A 20,952-nucleotide genomic window follows, 5' to 3' on the forward strand; every position below is an offset into this window, starting at 1 on the left:
ACCACCACCACTACGTGATAAGAAGTTTGAGCAGTCCGATGTTGCTATGGAGAAGAAACATAACATGTTCCTAAAAGCTGTTCATGCTGTGTTGAACCTTGAGGACAAGGTTCTTTGGAGGGTGGAGTATTGATAAGATCATAACCAAAGGGTAACCAAAGTAAATCAAGATTGACTTGGTTAGAGATGTGGATGTGGTAACGTGTGTCTCCTATATTCTAGGATTGTCTCCCATTCATTCACGTTTCCCATTTGTTTAGTTACAGTTATTGTACGTACTTCTAATGTATTTAAGAGACTATTGTCTTATGAAAATATATGAAGAGAAAATTGTTATTACCTGTTTTTTTTAAGTCCTTGGGTTCCATCATGATCCCATTAAGAAACAACACAAGGTGTTGGCAATGACTGACCGAGATGGTAGAGGAGCATCAGGTTCTCACGTTGGGAACTAGGAACATGACATGGAGGATGGCTGAATGTGGCATACCTCATTCTTTTCCGCGGGAAGAAGGTTTATGCATCAATGGGGTTTTGTATTACACTGCGGTTTCCAGTTCTGTTCGAATGCTGGTTTGCTTTGATGTCAGATCTGAGAAGTACAGCTTTGTTAAACCCCCGGAAGGAGGAATGTTTAAGCTGATAAACTTCCAAGGTAAATTGGCTTCAGTAAGGTCCAGACGCTTTGATAGTGAAGAAAGTTTTGATTCTAAAAGACCCTGAAAAACATGAATGGGCCAGACGTATTTTCAATCTACTTCCTATGTGGAAGGACGGAGCTGTAGAGGAGTCCTTAGACTTTGTTGGAGTTACTGCTACAAATGAATTAATTTGTTTTGTCACCGCGCTTTCCATCCTACCTTTACTACTACAATTTCGTCAGCGAAGATATATCAAGAGTTGAAATCCAGGGAATTGAAGCGTTTAAGAAGGATTCCGAAGCTCACGTAATTCTGAACCATGTCGAGGACGCCAAGATTATGGAATTGTTTTAGGATTTTGTAACGGGTGCTAGCTCTTAAGTTCTTGTCTTGTCGATCATGTGGTCTTAGTTATCTTTCAACTGCTTTTGTGTGTCTTCTATAACTTTTTCAGTTCTCGGAATGAATATTTTCAGTTGTCTACCGACTACCATGTTTTTCATCTCTGCTCTTGTTTCAGTGGTTATGGAGCAATGATTGTTCTAGATTATGTTTTCGAAACTGTTGTCTACTTCCCACACTGTTATTTGGTTAACCACTAATTACACTTTTCGACAATAGCTACAAATTGTTTTACTTTTGATATTGGACTTAGCTATGTACACTGGCACATCGTAATTGGAATATATCTGCCTTGTTGTCCTTTGTTAATCTGATCTTGCGGTTTACATGTATGAAAGTAAGATTGGCTGTATAGGCTTGCTTTTAAAAACTGTGTTGTTACTATACTGAGGGAGGCTTGAGGATGTCTTGTATTCATTCGCTGAGTCTCAAATTCTCTCACTAAGAAGCTGCGGATTGACCTAGGTACGCAATTCTTGTTTTTTTTTTTTTTTTTGAAACACACGCTGTTTTTTTTTTTGAAACACAACTTACTTTCATTCAAACTTTAAACTTCTTCCATACAATAGAAAGAGGGAATTATCCATCCTCTTTGGCCATAAGCCGAAAATACAACACATAAGTAAACTAAACAAGATAGGTCTTCAACCGAAGATGACAGCGAATTCAAAACGATGCTTGAATGCGCCGAGGGAGCTTTCACGACAACGTCGGACAGCAGTATAATAGTCACATAATGTGACGTTGAGGTCCAGACCTCATCTACGAGAGATACCGAAATACTCTCGGTTGCATCTTCTGGTCCCGTAGAGACCGCTCCGCAAGATAGCAAGCCGATGAGGAAACTGAAACAAACGCTCGGCAACGAGGCCAAGGAATCATCTCTTTCCATTGGAAGAGGAAATGGTGGTAAGGTCTTCTCCTCGGAAGAGGAGGGTGGTCGAGATAGTAACGGTTCCGATGCAATGACCGGTAAAATCTTCAATAAAGATATATATGACATAAAGCTTGAACAGTAGACCTCAGAGAACACAACCGAAATCTTTAGAACACTCTTAATGGGCATGGCCCAAACTTTTGAATCTTGTTTGTCGACATCCGACCAAGCAAGACAAGACGTGGCGAGGCAAAGGTGGTTGTCGAAGATGGTGGAGTTGCTGGCGGAGGAGGGATAAAAGACAATCGTTGCTGAGGGATTGTCCTCGCCGGAATCTTTCGGATCTGGTCGGCGAATCAGTGGACCCTCACGGACAAGGAGGGCCTTTTCGATGGAGGCTGAGGCAGTGAAATGGTGTTGCAAATGAACAGAGGGGAGGCGCCGAAGAAGTTCTTCAAATCGGAGGTGGCTGTGGGTCGCGAAGATGACGAGACCAGACGGGGTGGAGCAGAGAGATAACGGACCAGGTAACAAGGCCTTCCCGGAATCCCAGGAGAAGCCACCTGTTCCGGTGGTTACGCGCTCAACAACCATAAATTATGTTGTCGCCATTAATGTAAGAGAACGAACTATGACAAAAGCAGAGTGTAGAAACGAGCAAAGTGAGGAGAGAGCGTCGTCGGGGCAAAGCAGAGAGGAGGAGGAGCAAAGACGACGCCGGCGAGCGCCGCCGGCGTCGAAAATTGTTCTCAGATCTGGTTTCTCGATAATCGGGCCAGAGAGGAAACTTATGTTTCTAATTATTATATAACTACACGCAATTCTTGTTTATTTATCGAAGTTCCTAGCTAATACTATTCAAGTCATTTGCTTGCAGCTGGTGGTTTAGGTCATGGTGTTGCTCATGCTAGCTGTCTTCTTTTGTTTGAGCCTCTTAACAACATATATTATTAGCCTTTTGACTTGTTGATTGAGTCTCGATTTGTTTGATTTTTCAGATTGATTGAGTAAAAAATGTATTGGTTTGTTAATCATGTTACTTAAATGTTCTTGAGCATTGTGGAGAATAGTAGTATCAATTAGTATTGATTTAACCTTGAATAGTAGTATCAATTTCGGAACCTTGTTTATTGTACTCTGACAAATTTTCTCATAGAACAAAGGTTGAGGATGTTCATAGCTTAGTATGGTAAGGATGATGACCCAATTTAAATGCCTTTGAGCTTGACACAGCAAGAGTTGTGCTGGAACTTGGACTTGCCAAGTCACCGCCATAAACCATCATCAAAGTACTTAACAATTAATAATTTGGTTATGATTAGTTAATAGTAACACTATTCTAGTTGCGTACGTCAACTCTTTAAATTTCCAATTATTCGTGATTTATCTGAACATAAAATATTAAATATCCAATTTTATTACATTGATTGGAGGCTACAGTTCATCTTTACCTTTTATTTATGAGATGCATATGATCAGAAACCTCCTCTCCTAAATAGATTATACAGTTTGATCCAAATCGAAAGTCTCAGAAAGAGACCCATGACACAGAAATTAATTAGCAACATGCAATTTTACCGAACATTCTTCAAACTAAGAAATATTTAGTCGCTTACTAGCTACCTGATATATCTGTATAAAGATGATAACATAGTTCTCTAGTGGTGTGGATACGTTAATCAGTTTTTATTGCTTGTTAAGGACAATAACGAGTTAAAGATTGGTTTGTATGTGACACAAGGCAACATAAAAGGCTTAGAGGCGGCTTTAATGATAGATATATAAGTCAAGCAACATACTCGTAAAGTTAGTTGACGTTTTTCAATGGAAGAAAATAAAAAAATATCTTCTTGATATAATGATTGGAACAAAGCTTAGAAACATTTTTCTCATTAACTTATAAAAGGAAGTGACAGAAAAATAAACAGCAATCCTAAGTTACACTTTCTTGTACTCTTCCTTTTCAAAAATTGCCTCATTGGTAACTTCATCTCCACTCTTTGCCTTTTCTTCGTCATAATCTCTCTTACACACAAACATGTGCAATATATATAGTCCTGCCTTTTCTCGTTTGTATTCATTATCAACTAATCACAAAATAAAAAGATATATAAAAAACAGTCAAACGGATAGGAATATTATCGCAAGGTCTAATGGGTTCCGAGAAATTTGGAGACGACGATCGGAGCATCCATTTGCAGGTGTTTATTTTCTTAATATTACAAAAACAAAAGTTTTTTGCTATATTTTAAACATCAATATAAATCATATATAAGCACAAGTAATATCTCAATAGAATTCGGAATGTAGCAAATATTAATATTTTGTTGTATACAAAAATCTTAATTTTAAGTCGTATATAACCACTTATGCATGTTTCTATGTAATTCTTTTGTAGAATAATGTTTCTATGTGATTTAAGTTTGAATAAAAATCTAAATATATAAACAGGTATTCGAGCTCCACAAGCTGGAGGAAGCGCGAGGCTCAAGCGACACCGTATTAGATTTCAGAAACAGCGTCGAGAAAGGAGACAGCGGCGAAACCGCAGACGCTACCCCTGCTTCTTCCGCGATCGCGTTCCACCGATCATCATCCCCGCCTGAGCAAAAGCTCACACTATTCGCTCTCCGCCTTGCGATCATCGAGAAAGTCGCTACCTGCCTCGGAACACTAGGTTTCATCTGGGCCACGGTGGTTCTGCTAGGCGGATTCGCCATCACCCTCGAGAAATCCGATTTCTGGTTCATCACCGTCATCCTCCTCGTCGAAGGCACTCGCATCTTCAGCAGAAGCCACGAGCTCGAGTGGCAGCACCAGGCCACGTGGACTGTTGCTGGCGTCGGAATCAGTAGCTTCCGTGCGTTACAAGCAAGCTCTGTTTCGCTTCTCAGGAATTTAAAACGAATCAGGTTTGTTGCTTAACCGAACTTGAACCGACTCTCCAATTTACGGTTAACTAATATTCTACGTAAACCTCTGTCACCTATTCATATGCTGATACATATATTTTTACATAAAATCTAATTATAAATTAATATATATACACTAATTTTAGAAAACTGAATATGAAATATACTTCAAATATAAGTTTTTATGTACAAAAATATAATTGAACAATATAAAATAGTTTCAAACTATAAAAGTTAAAAAAATATGTTTAAATTAATAAGTGATAAATTTACAAATTTAATATTAATTTTCAAAAAGTTAAACTAATAGCTTTAGTCGGTCTAAATGTCATTATTCGCATTAAATCTACATAAAACATTATAAAATGATACGGTTGATTATACCGAGTCTATGCCACATTTTAGAACATTGGGTTTAACATTTGATTTCGAGTCAAGATTGTTGTTTACTCTGTAGTGGAGGAGTCTTGAAGCCAATCCTCGAAAGCAGATTAAGCCAAGAAACCCCTCGGACATGGAAAAACTCAGATGTTCCTCTGCTTCCCTACGCGAAATGGCTCTACATCTCAACCTACGTGAGCCGTCTTCTCTACTGGCTCCAGCTACTCTCAGCCACCGCCTGCGTGGCTCTGTCCTCATACAAGCTCGTCAGACACAACTACGGAGAGGTTCATGACGGAGAGATGGACAAAAGGAACAGAAAAGCCGCTCTAAGCATCTTCTACTCGCTGGCCCTTGCCGAGGCGTTGCTGTTTCTTGCGGAGAAAGCTTACTGGGAGTGGCAGGTCAGTGTGTGTAATTTGCTTGAGAATGTGACTAAAGATTGTGGCTTTGGTGTTACTGGGTTGGTCTCTATAAAGAGATTCTTCTACGATGCTTACTCAAAGTCTGTGAATGGGAGCATCTTTGATGGGGTTAAGATGGATATGGTCAGCTTTGCTATGGAACTGTTGGGCTCTAGCTGCCCAGATGAACAGCTCATAGGTGCAAGAATTCTCAGGCAGTTTGCTGTGAATGAGCGGTTTGCTGAGGATACGCTTGAGAAGATAGGAATCAACTTGCCTGTCATTGAAAGGTTTGACCTGAACCATGTTAAGATTGCATGCATTTTACATACTTAAAATTAGGCATGTACACATTTTCCGGGACCGAAGAACAAGATTGGGTTCGGATTTGGATGTTCTAGCATATCCTATATCTCTAAAACTGAAAAACATAACCAAATCGTAACTAAATTGAGAACCGAACCGAATAAGTACCTGAATTTTTATAATATATAGATATATAATTGTAAATATTAACTATATTTCTATTCAAAATAATCAAATATTTCAAATTTATTATTTATAAACCTAATTACCAAAAAATGAATCGTCTGAATATTTTTGTTATCCAAAATATTTTAAATTATCTGAATTGTATGATATTTTTTTATCTGAAAATCCGGGATATCTATTTTTTTGAAACACTAGAATTATCCTATTTTTAACTTAAATTAACCGAAAAATCGGAAGAACCGGACCCAAAGTCATTTGTTCATAGTATTAAGTTTGAGTTTTCTTGTCCAGATTGGTGGAGATGTTGAACTGGAAAGACATGCAAGAAGAAGAGATTAGAAGATCAGCAGCTGAGATACTATCAAAGCTAGCTGGCAAGAAACAGAACTCTCTAAGAGTATCTGGAATCTCTGGTGCCATGGAATCGATATCATCACTGTTGCAGAACACAAGATCTTTAGGTGAAGCTCCTGACGAGATTGGAGAGAAGAAAATCTTACACGACCATCATCTACAGTACGATTACTGTAGGTTCAACAACTTAGGCCTCTTGATTCTAAAGAAGTTATCCAGAGATCATGACAACTGTGGAAAAATAGGCAACACGAGAGGACTTCTTCCAAAGATTATTGACTTCATGCACACCGATGCAACACTCTTGAAAGATGAGAACGCAGAGATGGTTCTGTCACGAGTCTTGACAGTGAAACGGTCCTTGCAGCTAGTGAAAATGTTGGTAAGCATGAGTGGGAACACTGGGAGGTGTCTTAGGAGAGAAATCTCGGAGATCGTTTTCACAGTCAGTAACTTGAGAGATGTACTGCGTCATGGAGTGAGATACCCGAAACTTCAGAAGCTTGGGATTGAGATTCTGAGCTTCCTCGCTCTTGAGACAGAGGCAAGGGAGAGAATTGGTGTAACTGGAGGTGTCTTGAAAGAGCTATTCAACATTTTCTTGAAAAGCAAGGCACATGGGGATGTGAATGAGAGCCGGGTTAGAATCACTGCAGGTGAAGCTATAGCTATGCTTGCTTTGGAAAGTAGAAGCAACTGCGTCCACATTTTAAAGCTTGGAGTGTTGGTAAGACTTGTGGATGCACTTGAGGTTCCTTTGGTCCGTGTCAATGCTAGGGATGTTAACTACAGGGTTAGGGCCCAGCCCTCTTTTGTTTATTATAAGCCCAGCCCTATTTTAACCCAACCCTATTTTGACCCTATTATAATCAAGGGTTAGGGCTGGTACCAGGGTTAACTCATTTAATTGAAAAAAATATTTCATTTATTTTTGTTCTTAAATTTTAAAGATAAAACTAGAAAAATTAAGATATCATATGATTCTTTCCTCCAATTTGTTTAGCATCAAAATCAAAAGTTTTCCTCCCAAAATCGCAAAATCGAGTTTTTGCTCCACAACTAAGAATAAAATTTTTCCGTCAAAAAAAAAATTGTGCTTTTTTCCGCCAAAACCTAATTTGAGTTTTTCCACCAAAACCACAAAATTAAGTTTTCCCGCCAAAACCGCAAAATCGAGTTTTCCCGCAAAAACCGCAAAAACCGCAAAATCGAGTTTTCCTGTCAAAACCGGGCAAATCAAGTTTTCCCGCCAAAACTGTAAAATCGCGTTTTCCCGCCAAAACAGCAAAATCAAGTTTTCCGCCGAAACCGGCAAATCGGGTTTTCCCGCAGAAACCGTAAAATCTAGTTTTTCCGCCAAAACCGCAAAATCGAGTTTTCCCGCCAAAACCGCAAAATCGAGTTTTCCCGCCAAAACCACAAAAACGAGTTTTTCCGCCGAAACCGGCAAATCGAGTTTTTCCGCCGAAACCGGCAAATCGAGTTTTTCCGCCGAAACCGGCAAATCGAGTTTTCCCGCCGAAACCGGCAAATCGAGTTTTCCCGCCGAAAACTACAAAATCGTGTTTTCCCGCCGAAACAGCAAAAACGAGTTTTCCGCCGAAACCGACAAATCAGGTTTTCCCGCCAAAACTGCAAAATCGAGTTTTTCCGCTGAAACCGCAAAATCGAGTTTTTCCGCTGAAACCGCAAAATCGAGTTTTTCCGCCAAAACTAAAACCGCAATATCGAGTTTTCCCTACAAAACCGGCAAATCGAGTTTTCCCGCCAAAACCGTGAAATTGAGTTTTACGGGTTTTCCAAAAAAACTTAATTTAATTTTACGTTTTCACGGGAAAATTCGATTTTGAGGTTTTGGCGAAAAACTCGATTTTGATTTTTTGGCGGGAAAACTCGATTTCGAAGTTTTGACGAAAAACTCGATTTTGCGTTTTTGGAAGGAAAACTCGATTTTGTTGTTTTAGTTGAAAACTCGATTTTGCGGTTTCGACGGAAAATTTCGTTGTTCAGTTTTTGGCGAGAAAACTCTACTTTAAGTTTTTTTTGATGAAAAACATTATTAAATATTGTATAATAGTTGTGTGAATCAAAATAAAAGGGTTAGAATTTAAACCCTGGTCCTATTAGGGCCAACCCTATTTAAACCCTGTTTAAAAAATGAGGGTTAGGGTTACAAATGGGTTTGCAGGGTTAGGGCTAACCCTGTCACGTTGAGCCCATATTAACATCCCTAGTCAATGCTGCGAGAGTGTTGAGAAACTTGTGCATGTACTCAGGACATGAATGCTTTATAGACCTGATGTTCATTAAAGCAGCAGCTCCCACGGTGAGTATGTGCCCAAAGTGTGAATAATATATTCGAGCAAGTTTCATAAACAACATTTTTTTATGTTTTTGTCACGGAAATTAAGAGATTTGTTTTTCAAAATAACATTTATTATCAATAAACACACAAAATTACCTCATTTCCTAATTTTTACACTTTAACACTACCCTAAACTTTAATCATTAAACTTTAAATCTAAATAGATATAAATATATTTATTTATGATTTTTAATAAATGTTATTTTGGGAATTTTCTTTTTTGCATGCTAATTTTTGAAAAAAAAAATTGATTTGGTGCTATTAAAATGCATTTTTCAATATGTTATATCACCGCTAAAATCTCACAAAAAGGTTTTTATTTTCTTGCAGGTGTTGAAATCAATAACATCAGGAGACAACAAACTACAAGAAGTGATGCTAGGGTTAGCAACACAAGTTTTCAAGTTCATGAGTTCAGAAGAAGCACACGTTGCTCTGACAGATTCAGGGATCAAGAAGCAAGAACTGGCGAACTCGCTGGTTGCTATTCTGAAGAAACATGACAAGCCAGCGATTAAAGTTCCAAGAATTAGGAGGTTTGTGATTGAGCTGGCGATATGGATGATGGAAGATGACGTGGAGAACGTTGTGATGTTTAGAGATTTGGGTATGGAGAGAGAGCTGGAGAAGGTTCTTGAAACTACGGCTGAGCTTGAGAACTTCGACGTTTTCTCGGGCACGGTTGGTGTGAGCCGCCATAGCAGAACGGTTCATTGGTTGGCTGAGTTGGCTGTAACATTGCTCAAGGAAGATCAACCATAAGTATCATATCTTCTTGTTTGGAAACTCTCGGGACCAATGACTATAACTATTACATATTTGTAAGAAGAAAAAATGCGATAATTATGAAAATATTCTTTTATTTACTTCTACATGAGTATTAGGGCAAATCTCCAAAATAGCACATTTCTAAGTTTATATCACAAAAATAGTACTCAAAAACTAAAATGACCAAAATAACACTTTTCTAAGTTTATCCTTTGAAAATTTTAATTTTTTTATTTTTCAAAATTTGAAATCTTATCCCCAAAACCTCATTTCTCAACTCTAAACCCTAAACCCTAAACTCTAAACCCTAAACTCTAAACCCTAAACCCTAAACTTTAAACTCTAAACCCTAAACCCTAAACTCTAAACCCTAAACCCTAAACCCTAAACCCTAAACCCTAAACCCTAAACCCTAAACCCTAAATCCTAAACCCCACCCTTTAACTGTAAACCCTAAGTTTGTGACTTTTGATAAAACATTAAGTGTTATTTTTGTGACTTTTGACTTTGAGTGCTAGTTTGGAAACAAAAACATGATATAGTGCTATTTTGTCTTTTTCTCTTCTTTGAAATACTCGTGTATTATTCTATTTATTACTTTTTGCATTTATAAATTAATCTAATGAATATATTTTAAGAACTTCATTAAGAATTCATACGTTTAATTAATTACAAACAATATTTTTTTATGCCAAAAAAAACATTTGTTCGATGACAAAAAATTGTCCGAAGGTAATACTAGAGCTTTAAATTGTTACGAAATACATCATCTATATCTTTATAGTTATATGACAACAAAACTCAACAAACTTGACATTCTTTTATTTAAAGCTTTTTAACTTGACATTTTTTCGTGTTTTTCTTAGATTTTCGAGAATCCTAATATTTTGGTTAAAAAATATTGTTTAAAATAAACTGAATTCTAAATCTAACCTGAATCTAGGAAAATGTAATAAAAATCTGATTCTATGTTCCGTTATATCAAAACGATTATTATGTAAGGATAATACTGAAAAATCTAAACTAGATAACAAAATCACTAAGAAAATAAGGAAACATGTTTTGTTTATATACAACTAGTTAAGAGCCAGCCACTCTCATGTACAAAGTCTCCACTCACTACACGCCCTAGCCTCTCGAAGATCATCAATCCTTAAACAACAAGAAACACGATGGCTTTGGTTAGAAACAATCGATTCATGAATCTCAAGCTTTCTCTTCCACAAGCTCCTTCCACTTCCCTCCCTTGCTTCATCCCCATCGCAACAGCCTCCACAACAGTTACGTCCAACACAAGCAACACCGTCTCTGCTTCTGATTTGGAGAGAGTCAACGTTCTAGGCTTTGGAAGCGGTGGAACCGTCTACAAAGTCAGCCACAAGACAACCTCGGCGACCTACGCGTTGAAGAAGGTCAAAGAAGACATGGATTCTACTTCCCGCCACCAACTCCTACGCGAGATAGAGATCCTCCGCCTTGTCGACTCTCCTTACGTTGTAAAGTGTCACGACATCTACGAGAAACCTTCCGGAGAAGTATCTATTCTGATGGAGTACATGGACCTAGGCACGCTAGAGTCTCTACGTGGCAACGTCGTCAAAGAGGAACAGCTAGCTTTGATCGCACGTCAAGTTTTGAAAGGGTTAAGTTACTTGCATGGGCTCAAGATTGTTCATAGAGACATCAAGCCAGCGAACCTGCTACGTAACTCGAGAGAAGAGGTCAAGATCGCAGACTTTGGAGTGAGCAAGATCATGGTCAAGTCGTTAGACAAAAGCAACACGTTCACCGGCACGTGCGCCTATATGAGCCCCGAGAGATTCGACAGTGAAGCTGCTGATGTTTCGGAGGAAGACAAATCAAACGTTTACGCTGGAGATATTTGGAGTTTTGGTCTGACCATGCTGGAGATCTTGGTCGGTCACTTCCCTCTGATTCCTCATGGAGAGAAACCAGATTGGGCCACGCTTATGTGCGCTGTGTGCTCTGGAGAATCACCGAAAGCTCCTGAGGAATGCTCTGAAGAGTTGAAGAGTTTTATTGATTGTTGTTTACGCAAGAAACCTAGCGAGAGATGGACAGCTTCACAGCTTCTCGGCCACCCTTTTCTTCTCCAGCAAGATTAGGGTTAGGGATACATCTATGAAGTTCTTGTGTTTTATTTAAGAGAAGAACTCAATAGATTCTTGGTCAATCAGACCTATATTTTGATTTTACTCTTGTAAAAAAGATGTATATTATAAGGGTGTCCACATTGGAGATCTGCACTCTTTGTATATTTTAGGTTTCTTCAAGTTTTATTTAAAAACATGATAACAAACGAAAAAGACAACAATGGTCTTTACTGAATGAGATTTTTTTCAGATTCATATAGTTTATTCCTAACAAACCAAACACTAGTTAAGGGCTGTAAGCCTGTGAGTAAAAATTATTTCTCAGATTTGGTTTACTCATGCAGTGACAAGCTTATTCAATAATACTGCCTTATTCTGTATGGTTTCCCATGTTACTATGTTTTGTATTTGATACAATACAACTATGTCAATTTTACTATTATGTGAGTAAATTCTCTTTGCAATAACCCACATACTGAATGTTTTAAGAATATATGTGAAATTACTCTTGAATGTTACTCTTGAATGCTAACACATTCTCAAGGTTGTGAATGATTTTGTTCTCTTGGGCTGACTTGTTAGCTCAAGACCAAGACGCCATGCAAATCCGTTTATTCTTTACACATTGTTTTATTATACTGTATATGGTTATAGTTTTTTTTACAGGGAATGGTAAAAAACAAATGTCTATGTAAACCAACCTAAAAGTATATTGAGTAAGAAAGTTTTCATGAACCAATCTCAGAATATAAATCCCAGATAATATACACTTCATTAAGCTAAAATGTATTGAAAAATAAACCAATACTAATCTAAGGTAAGGAAAACATATTTTTATATTATCGTATCTAAAATTGTTAGGTAATGCTAGACACCTACTGTTATAATACCTTTCGATAACTATAACATCATGCTTCAATCCTTTTAGCCAAAATATCTAAATTGGATTTGTCATAAAATAATTACTGTTTGATTTTATATTTGGAAGTAATTGATTTTCTTTTACCCAATCTCCTCTTATTTATTTTATGATCCAATTTTGTAAACAAAACAAATCTACTTTTATTCCCAAATTACTTTTCTATAGAATTTTATAATAAGTTGCCTCCTGCAGATAAATTGGAGCGGCGGTGCGGCCAATGACAATACAAAACATTAGCATGTGACGCCAATCACCACCATACATCACAAATTAAATATCAAACGGAAATGACAAAAACACCCCCAACACCACACCGACGCGACTACTGAAATCGCTTGGTTGTCCACATGTCGCTGCCTCGCTGGTCCATTATCTAGCGCGTTCATCGGCCCATGGTCATGGTAATTCCACTGGAACAGCAAGGATATTATCGTCCAGACACAAAGATTGTCTTTTTCTCCCCTCTCCACCTCCATTAAAACGCTTTTTTGGCTGCACTTGTCATGTCCTAAATTTTTCTGGAGATCAAACTTTTAGCTGTCCAATATTCAATTTCCCTTGTTTATTCCCTTTTTTAATTTTTAAATGATATATCTGATATGTTTAGATGAGAATTTACCACTTGTGAAGACGATTTAAAAGCTCTACTGGGAGTATTTGCAGTTCTTGGTGAATCTAGGTGACCCAGTTTTGTTCTTTTGTGGATTGCGTGAATCATTCATCATCATCAGTCTTCTACGAGTTGAGAAGAGAAAGTAGCCATCATTGAAGCATTTAGAGTAAGTTTTTAATGTTTTGGTTTAATCTTATTCTAAACTAATAAGGCTTTTTGACTTTTAATGTTTTCTAAGACATAGAGAATCTAAAACCGTAAGCTTTACCTTTACTAAAGAAAAGAACTCACATTGGAACTAACCTTTGTCGTTGAACTGATTTCTAGTTTGGTCGGAGTTTTTTTTATTTCTCAGATTTATTTACTTAAATTGTTTTGTTTTTGGTCGGATCTTTCAAGATGCCGGAGAAAGGAGCGATTCTATCTCCGGTTCAGAGCCAGTTACTGACACTACGCCCGAGTCCTCTCCTTCGATGGCGTCTCGGTGCTCTTACAACACTCGTCTTCTTCCTCATGTTAGTCGTCTGGAGCATCGACGGTTGCTCCATCCAAACCTTCGTGCAGCCGTGGAGACTCAACGCATACTCCCTTCGAGTCAGCACTTCTCCCTCTCCTTCCCCTTCCCCTTCGCCGTCATTAAAACCTCATCTTCTAGATTCCGACAAACCTCACCGACAAAACCTCACGACGGTTCTGAACGTGAAGAAGACGAATCTCACTACAAACTCGACACGTGTCCAACAACTCCAGTGGATAACCGCCGAACCGGAGAAGAATTTCACGGCGAATCTCACTAAGAACTCGACACGCGTCCAACTCCGGTGGATAACCGCCGAGCCGGAGAAAAATTTCACGGCGAATCTAATGAGAAACTGGCTGGCTCCGGGAGGAGCGCCGTGCAGGGAAGCGAAGACCGTCGAGATCTCCCTCCCCGGCGTCGACGGGGTTGATCCGGTGGTTCTAACCGCCGGAGAGATCCACGTGTTCACGTTCCAAGCTTTAGACGAATCCAAAGCCGCCGTCTGCATCGGCGGGGACTACTTCGAGACAGACTTATCCGGGGAGAATTGGAAATCGAGGCCGCCGGTGAAAGACTTCGGCAACGGGACCTACTCGATGTCGCTGCAGGTTCATCCCGAGTTCGCCGGAGAATTCAACCTCACCGTGATTCTACTCTTCCGTCATTACCAAGGACTCAAGTTCAGCACCGCGCGTCTAGGCTTCGACAAGAAGCTCCGCGACGTCCGGTTACGTTTCGTCAAGAAGCCTGACGTTTCTCTCCCGGAGCTCCGGTCGTGTAAAAGATCCGATTTCACTAGAGACGCTTGGTCAGGACGATGGATAAGGTTAGGGAAGAACGATAGCTGCCAGATCAGCAACGACGGCCGTTACCGCTGTCTCCCCGCGGGTTTCCCTTGCAGGAAACCGTGGTGCGAAGGGGCGGTTGGAGGTTTAGAGAGCAATGGGTGGGTTTACTCCACCCATTGCTCTTTCAAGATGTTCTCCGGGGAGACGGCTTGGGGCTGCTTGAAGAACAAGTGGCTCTTCTTCTGGGGGGATTCAAATCATGTCGATTCGATTAGAAACATGCTGAACTTTGTTTTGGGTCATCCGGAGATCCCCGCTGTGCCGAGGAGGTTTGACATGAAGTTCTCCAACCCGAAGAATGAATCAGAGACGGTGAGGATCACGAGTATCTTCAACGGTCACTGGAACGAGACGCAGAACTATCAGGGACTTGACTCGCTCAAAGACCAAGACTTTAGAGAGCTGCTCAAGAAGTACTTCTCCGAAGAAGACCGTGTTCCGGATGCTATGTTCGTGAACTCTGGTCTGCACGATGGGATTCACTGGCATAGCATTAGAGCGTTTGAGAAGGGAGCTGAGACGGCAGCTGCGTTTTGGAGAGAAGTGTTCGACGGGGTCAAAAGCAGGGGACTGAAGCCGCCTGAAGTGATTTTTAGGAACACGATCGCGACGGGTGGTTACGCTAGATTGCTGGCGTTTAATCCGAGCAAAATGGAGGCGTTTAACGGTGTGTTTTTGGAGAAGATGAGGGATGCGGGGTTGGTCACAAGCGTGGTGGATAACTTTGATATGACTTATCCGTGGCATTATGATAATAGGTGTAACGATGGAGTTCATTACGGGAGAACTCCGGCGAAAATGCGGTGGAGGGATGGGGAGATTGGGCATCAGTACTTTGTGGACGTGATGCTTATTCACGTGTTGCTGAATGCATTGTGTGTGAGATAGGGATGATGATTAAAGCTTGGGTTTAGGAGGCGGATTCTTTATTTATGTGTAAACTTTTTCATATTATTTTTTGGAGTATAGATCAAATATTATTTGGAATAACTCAACTGAAGCTTTGAGTTTGTATTGTATAATGTATGAATAGCGAGAGAGATTGGAACAGCGAATGTTTGGTAAATCATTTTTTCTGGTAATAAAAATTTCAAAATTTTATTAGTGGAACTAGTCTTGAACATTGTACATCTTTAAACTGGCTTTGAAATTGGAAGTAGCTTGTCTGTCTTTCATCAGCCTGTTCTTGTTTTTATACATGTATTGGACTTGAAAGTACGAACTTCTAGGAATCGACATTTAGGATTTAGAGCTTTCCAAGTGACAATCAGTCAGTAGGTTGATAAAAGAATTCAAATGAAGGATCGGAAAAACTTTAATTGTCTTGCCAAATTGGAGGACTACACTGTTTCAGTCAGTTGCATCGAAATCGATTTGATCTTCTTCGGATTTTATCAAGCATAGTTAATCTTTGGTCACATATAATGGTAATTCCATTAACTGCTTTCTTTAAATTACCCCCCCCCCCCCCCCCCCCCCCCCCCCCTCCCCCCACACAAAAATATCAAAATTAGTGAATGTTTGGAACAGATGCTCCTTCCTGATATTGATCATCAGGGAAATGATAGTGTCACTAATGTTAACTTCATTGTTTATGTATAGTATAAACTGCAAAGGTGTAGTAAGTGTTGCTTTGTTGGTTTGTATAAAATATAGAAAAAAAAATGAGGGAAAACAAAATAGAATCATTATTTCTTACATATAATAATACTCTCCAGGGTTAAAGGCAATATACGAGAAAAGAAAAAGAACAAAGGATGAGCCGAAAAATCAGGGACTGGTCAAGAATAATAATGCAGGGGATGAATCATTTCGGTTTGGGTCAGATCAGATGAACAATCTTTCTCATTGTAAAGCCTATAATTAGAATAAAAAGGAGATAATTAGAAACCAAAAGAGAGACTAAAGTTTCCTTGCTTCATTATGCTGTGTGTGTGGCTGTATAGAAAAATATATATATTATTTTCTTTTGCATAAGGAGGAAGCGAGGTATATCAACTTGTTTTCTTTAAAGAGAAACAACGAAGTATTTGTCGCCGTCCTTTGATTATTGGCCGGCTACCCACACACCAATTTTCACATTTTCCTTCGCCACATGAATCTAATCTGTTTCCAAATCTTTGCGATAAGTATTCTTAGATTTTATGGCTTGATATGAGAAGCATCTTTTTCTGATAAACGTCGCTGAATCTTAAATATTAAAATTGTATTTTAATGTTTTTCGTTGTTCGAAAATTTTGAGTCGAAATTATACTAATCTGGGATATAAGACTTGAGAATTAGATATGGTCTATAAGACTAAAACAAGAATGGACACTCGACTATCATGTTTACTATGGTTTTTGATTCAAGAAAAATTAAAACCAAACTGAAATATATCGGTCATTTTGTTCAATTTAATTCAGCATTTTTTGTTGGTTCCGTTGAATTTTGAATTAGATGAAAAAAAGAAATTCAAAAGTGTAAAGTTTATCATAATAATATTTCAAAACTTTAGATAAGTTCGCTCGAATTGTCACACTAAATTTAGTTTTTGGTTCGACGGAAGTTCCATTTGTTCAACTTATAATTTTGGTACTACTCAATTATTAACAATCAATAGTACGAACAATATATTTTTTTCTAATAATTCAGATTTGAACACAGTGATGTTAGTACTCTTGCGTTACTATTTAGCACACGCATATATATCACACCACAAAATCCAACACCACACTCTCGTGAACCATAAGAGAAGAAAGAGAGCAAAAAAAATGGATACGATGAAAACAACAAAAGCGAAGTTCACAAAAGAGATGATAGAGTCTATCAAAGACAAGCTCCCAAGGCTCAGCTTTCTCCTCCTCTTCCTCCGACAATGTTACGGCGGTTGTGGAGACCGGGCACACTTACTCCCTTGCTCTATCACCACTTCCTCCACCCGCTTCTGGAACCTCTCTGATCGTCCCGTGGAGCTTCAGATTCGAGTCGGGTCGATCCTTAAACGTGTCCACACTCTCAAACCGGGACGTTCCAAAAAGCTCAGGCACAGTAGCCTCCACAGAGCCTACGTTCCTGACCAGGAAGGACGTCGATGGCTGTACTACGACGACACGTGTTTACCGTACGTATGGGTTCATGAGACCGGTACGGACTTGTCAAAGATGGTGAAGCAACAGTACGTGAGTCTCGATGATCTTAGGGATTGCTCGGAGATTAGGGTTTTTAAGGATTTACAGAGAGGTTGTGTCTCTGTTGAGAAGAGAGACAGAGCTTCTGCTTTGTGTTGATTTTGAAATTTTTCATTATTGATTACTTCTATATAATTATGAGTACCACATATAATAACTAAATATGTATTTCATTGTATGAAACATGATGCATGTATCCATCTATATGAAACTCCATCTCCAGTATTGACTCTTGTTGATCTTGGATTTATTGGATTACACAATGTCATCACTAATTAGTTTCTTACTAAAAGAGGTAACTAGATCTACTTAGCTGGACTGTGTAGTAGTTGAGGAATATATATATAGTGAAAGAAAAACATTAACAAACAGATGACAGCAAGTTAACACAACTTGGTTAATAGTTTAATAGTATAAGTGTTACGGATATATTCACATGAATGGTCCATGAATAATCTTTGAAGTTTGAACTATGTTAAAAAAATCACACAAATGATCTATGAAGGGTTCATAAAAAAATTCAAGAAAGTTTCTTTTAAGTTCCTAATAGTGATGAAATAGTGAAGACTATTCCTCTAGGTGTCTTTGGTCTTCTTTCTTGTTGAAAAACAAATATTTAGAGAGATCTTATCTTTACACATTTCTCGATGATATCAATAATGCGTTGTGTTGTTTTTTGTTTTCTCGTTGGAGAAAGGCAACAAAACTCAGTGATGAGGTGCTTTGATGGCAGGCAAAATAATGACCTTCTTCAGATCCTCTCCACTTTGGTAGAGCACTAATAAATTAATTCAATCGTGCCATGTTATATTTTATCCGACGTCAAATGTTTGATGCACTATACTTTCGGTTTAAGCTCAACAAAGAATCAGTGCAACTTGTATGCATGATGGCTGATGAGACTTACATATTTAAAGTTCTAAAAAATCGATTTTCCGCATGAGATGTAAGTTCAGACTTGGAAAAACATAACTCTATTATAGTATCTATACATATTCTCTATAGTTGTAGAGTTGACTTTTGAGTAACATCAACACGATAGTTAGTGAGAGATTAGGTGGAAAATTTACAAAGTCAAAGTTGCCAAGAAAATTAAAAACCTAACCATTTATCTGTTTGAAAGCTCCTCCGTTGCATTATTAGCAGTACTAACCAAAATAAACTAAGAATGTGATCCATATCAGTTCCCATAGAAACATCTCTTTGGTTAAAACTATACTGTAGACAATGTATTCCGACACAGCTGTAAATACTAATTGTTGCATATTTGAATCTCACCACAATCTAAGAGTGTAACTTCAGTTATCTATATAACCGAATGAACAAAACAACAATGAAACACCATTACCAGTGGAAAGTCCGGTGAAAGTTTTGGCTACCAAAACACATTGCTGGTAGAAACATAAATTAAAAATTAGATATTTGTATATATACTACACATGTTATACCTTTTATAAACCAAAATCAATCAACAATCCGAAAATGAAAACCAAACTAGCCAGAACACATGGTTTAAGTTTCTTTGAAGGAGACCCACCACACAAAGTCTTGCAATCTGAACATTCAAGGACCATCACGGATGAGAAAGTAACAACTAAGAGGTGTATGTGATAGATCAAATCCACTTATAGTTATGGTTTTAGCAGATTTGCCTTGGGACAAAATCAAGGTACAGTCTAGGGAGCTCTTCCCTCCAAGCTTCGTTTGTATCCTCTAATTTCTCAACTTGGACTCTCTTAGCTTTTTTGGTGGCTTTTAGGTAACTAGTTTCTTTGCCCTAAATTTCCTCGTGATAGCGAATGCTTAGCCACAATATTTGCCACTATGATGAAGAACATAAAAGTTTAACATATTTATATCTATAAAAGCAAAGCAAATTGCATAGCCAAAAAAATAAATGAAGAAACAAAGGCAATATAACACTGATAAAGAAACAAAGACAATATCAATATAGATGAATAACAAACCTTTTCTTAGAAAGTATGCAAGAGTTAGTAACTCTTTTGTTTGAGAATCAAAGAGGGATATTAATGAGGCAGTTAACAAATAACAGGAGAGCTTCCTTCACATCACTGTGCTGAAGATTGGTGCCTTCATTAGCTTTGTTCAAGTAAGACACAATTAATGTAGTTTGTCATTTGTCGAGTCACATAATCAATGTGTGTGCCATCCTTGGTCTTGGCTATGCAGTTGAAAAAAATCTGACTTTTTATAACATAAGTAAACACATCATTAAGAATTTCTTTCTTTTTTTAAATTACATACATGTTGAAAATTTCTCTCACTTAAACTCATATAAATCTGTTATCTTTCATTTCAATCCATATATACCATAATTCACACAAAAATCAAAATATCAAAACAAATTTGTAAGACACATATGGTATTTATTGCAGTATAGATGATTAAGAATGAGTTTTCATACAACAACATACCTTTCCTTGGCTGGAGTTAGGTATCGATCAACAAACTGAGAAAATGATTTCAGTTCGATTTGTTTTCCATTTAGCATAACCTTCACCATGTAATGCCCCTTTATCCTCCTGAAACAACTAGTGATCTCAAACACTCTTTTACTCATCACCGCAACCACGTCCTTGTCTAAACAAGCCATGGCGAATATTACCTAGTTTAAATCCAGTTTGAAAGAGACTTTCGTTCAGCGTTCACTCTTCTTCTTGCAGACCGTTATGATTGGTTCAATCTTAGCTGTCATACTATCTTTAAACTCTTAAGAAAATCATTACATGAGATCAAACCATCTCATAATCGAAATACATGTTAATGAATAAAGAACCAAATCCACATGAAAGAGGAATACCTGCTTGTAGTGTGTCTGTTCTCCAGCTCCATCTACAGTTTTTCTTTGAAAGCTATCCATTTACTTTTTGAAAGCTTCTCCACTGAATTATTAGCAGACTAGCAGTACTAACCAAAAGAACAAAAAAACAACTAAGAATGTTTGTTACTCAATGGTTGACACGAGATTCTATATCAGCTCCCACAAAAACATTTTTTGTTTGTAATTTTACTGTAAACAATCCATTCCGACACAACTGTAAATACTAATTGTTGCATATTTGAATCTCACCACAATCTAAAATTGTAATTTCATCGTAGTTATTTATATAACAACAATAAAAAACCATCAACAATATTACATATTAAG

At 38.0% G+C, this 20,952-nt stretch overlaps 4 protein-coding genes across 4 annotated transcripts; all 4 read left to right on the forward strand.

Moving 5' to 3' along the window:
* The first annotated feature begins 3,006 nt into the window (after positions 1–3,006).
* On the forward strand, positions 3,007–9,680 carry LOC106399113. The gene is made up of 7 exons (XM_048759414.1): positions 3,007–4,121; positions 4,372–4,832; positions 5,290–5,907; positions 6,401–7,229; position 7,338; positions 8,698–8,789; positions 9,159–9,680. Exons 1-7 carry the CDS (start codon positions 4,074–4,076, stop codon positions 9,588–9,590), a joined length of 2,481 nt encoding a protein of 826 aa, XP_048615371.1. The 5' UTR covers positions 3,007–4,073; the 3' UTR covers positions 9,591–9,680.
* Positions 9,681–10,070: 390 nt separating this feature from the next.
* On the forward strand, positions 10,071–12,974 carry LOC106400473 (mitogen-activated protein kinase kinase 8-like). The gene has a single exon (XM_048759415.1). It carries the CDS (start codon positions 10,769–10,771, stop codon positions 11,720–11,722), a length of 954 nt encoding a protein of 317 aa, XP_048615372.1. The 5' UTR covers positions 10,071–10,768; the 3' UTR covers positions 11,723–12,974.
* A 161-nt stretch (positions 12,975–13,135) lies between these two features.
* On the forward strand, positions 13,136–15,717 carry LOC106401438. The gene is made up of 2 exons (XM_013841955.3): positions 13,136–13,411; positions 13,645–15,717. The coding sequence occupies exon 2, from the start codon at positions 13,645–13,647 to the stop codon at positions 15,499–15,501; it is 1,857 nt and encodes a 618-aa protein (XP_013697409.2). The 5' UTR covers positions 13,136–13,411; the 3' UTR covers positions 15,502–15,717.
* A 1,442-nt stretch (positions 15,718–17,159) lies between these two features.
* Positions 17,160–18,014, forward strand: LOC106397020. Its single transcript, XM_013837556.3, has one exon. It carries the CDS (start codon positions 17,262–17,264, stop codon positions 17,880–17,882), a length of 621 nt encoding a protein of 206 aa, XP_013693010.2. The 5' UTR covers positions 17,160–17,261; the 3' UTR covers positions 17,883–18,014.
* The last annotated feature ends 2,938 nt before the right edge of the window (positions 18,015–20,952 follow it).

Source organism: Brassica napus, chromosome C5 (assembly GCF_020379485.1).
Source record: "Brassica napus cultivar Da-Ae chromosome C5, Da-Ae, whole genome shotgun sequence".
NCBI classification, from domain to species: Eukaryota; Viridiplantae; Streptophyta; class Magnoliopsida; order Brassicales; family Brassicaceae; genus Brassica; species Brassica napus.

Coding starts and splice junctions, on each gene's coding strand:
- LOC106399113 (XM_048759414.1), top strand. CDS start 4,074: ATGGGTTCCGAGAAATTTGGAGACGACGATCGGAGCATCCATTTGCAG. Junction 4,833..5,289: donor AGGAATTTAAAACGAATCAG/GTTTGTTGCTTA, acceptor TTTACTCTGTAG/TGGAGGAGTCTTGAAGCCAA. Junction 5,908..6,400: donor AACTTGCCTGTCATTGAAAG/GTTTGACCTGAA, acceptor TTTCTTGTCCAG/ATTGGTGGAGATGTTGAACT.
- LOC106400473 (XM_048759415.1), top strand. CDS start 10,769: ATGGCTTTGGTTAGAAACAATCGATTCATGAATCTCAAGCTTTCTCTT.
- LOC106401438 (XM_013841955.3), top strand. CDS start 13,645: ATGCCGGAGAAAGGAGCGATTCTATCTCCGGTTCAGAGCCAGTTACTG.
- LOC106397020 (XM_013837556.3), top strand. CDS start 17,262: ATGTTAGTACTCTTGCGTTACTATTTAGCACACGCATATATATCACAC.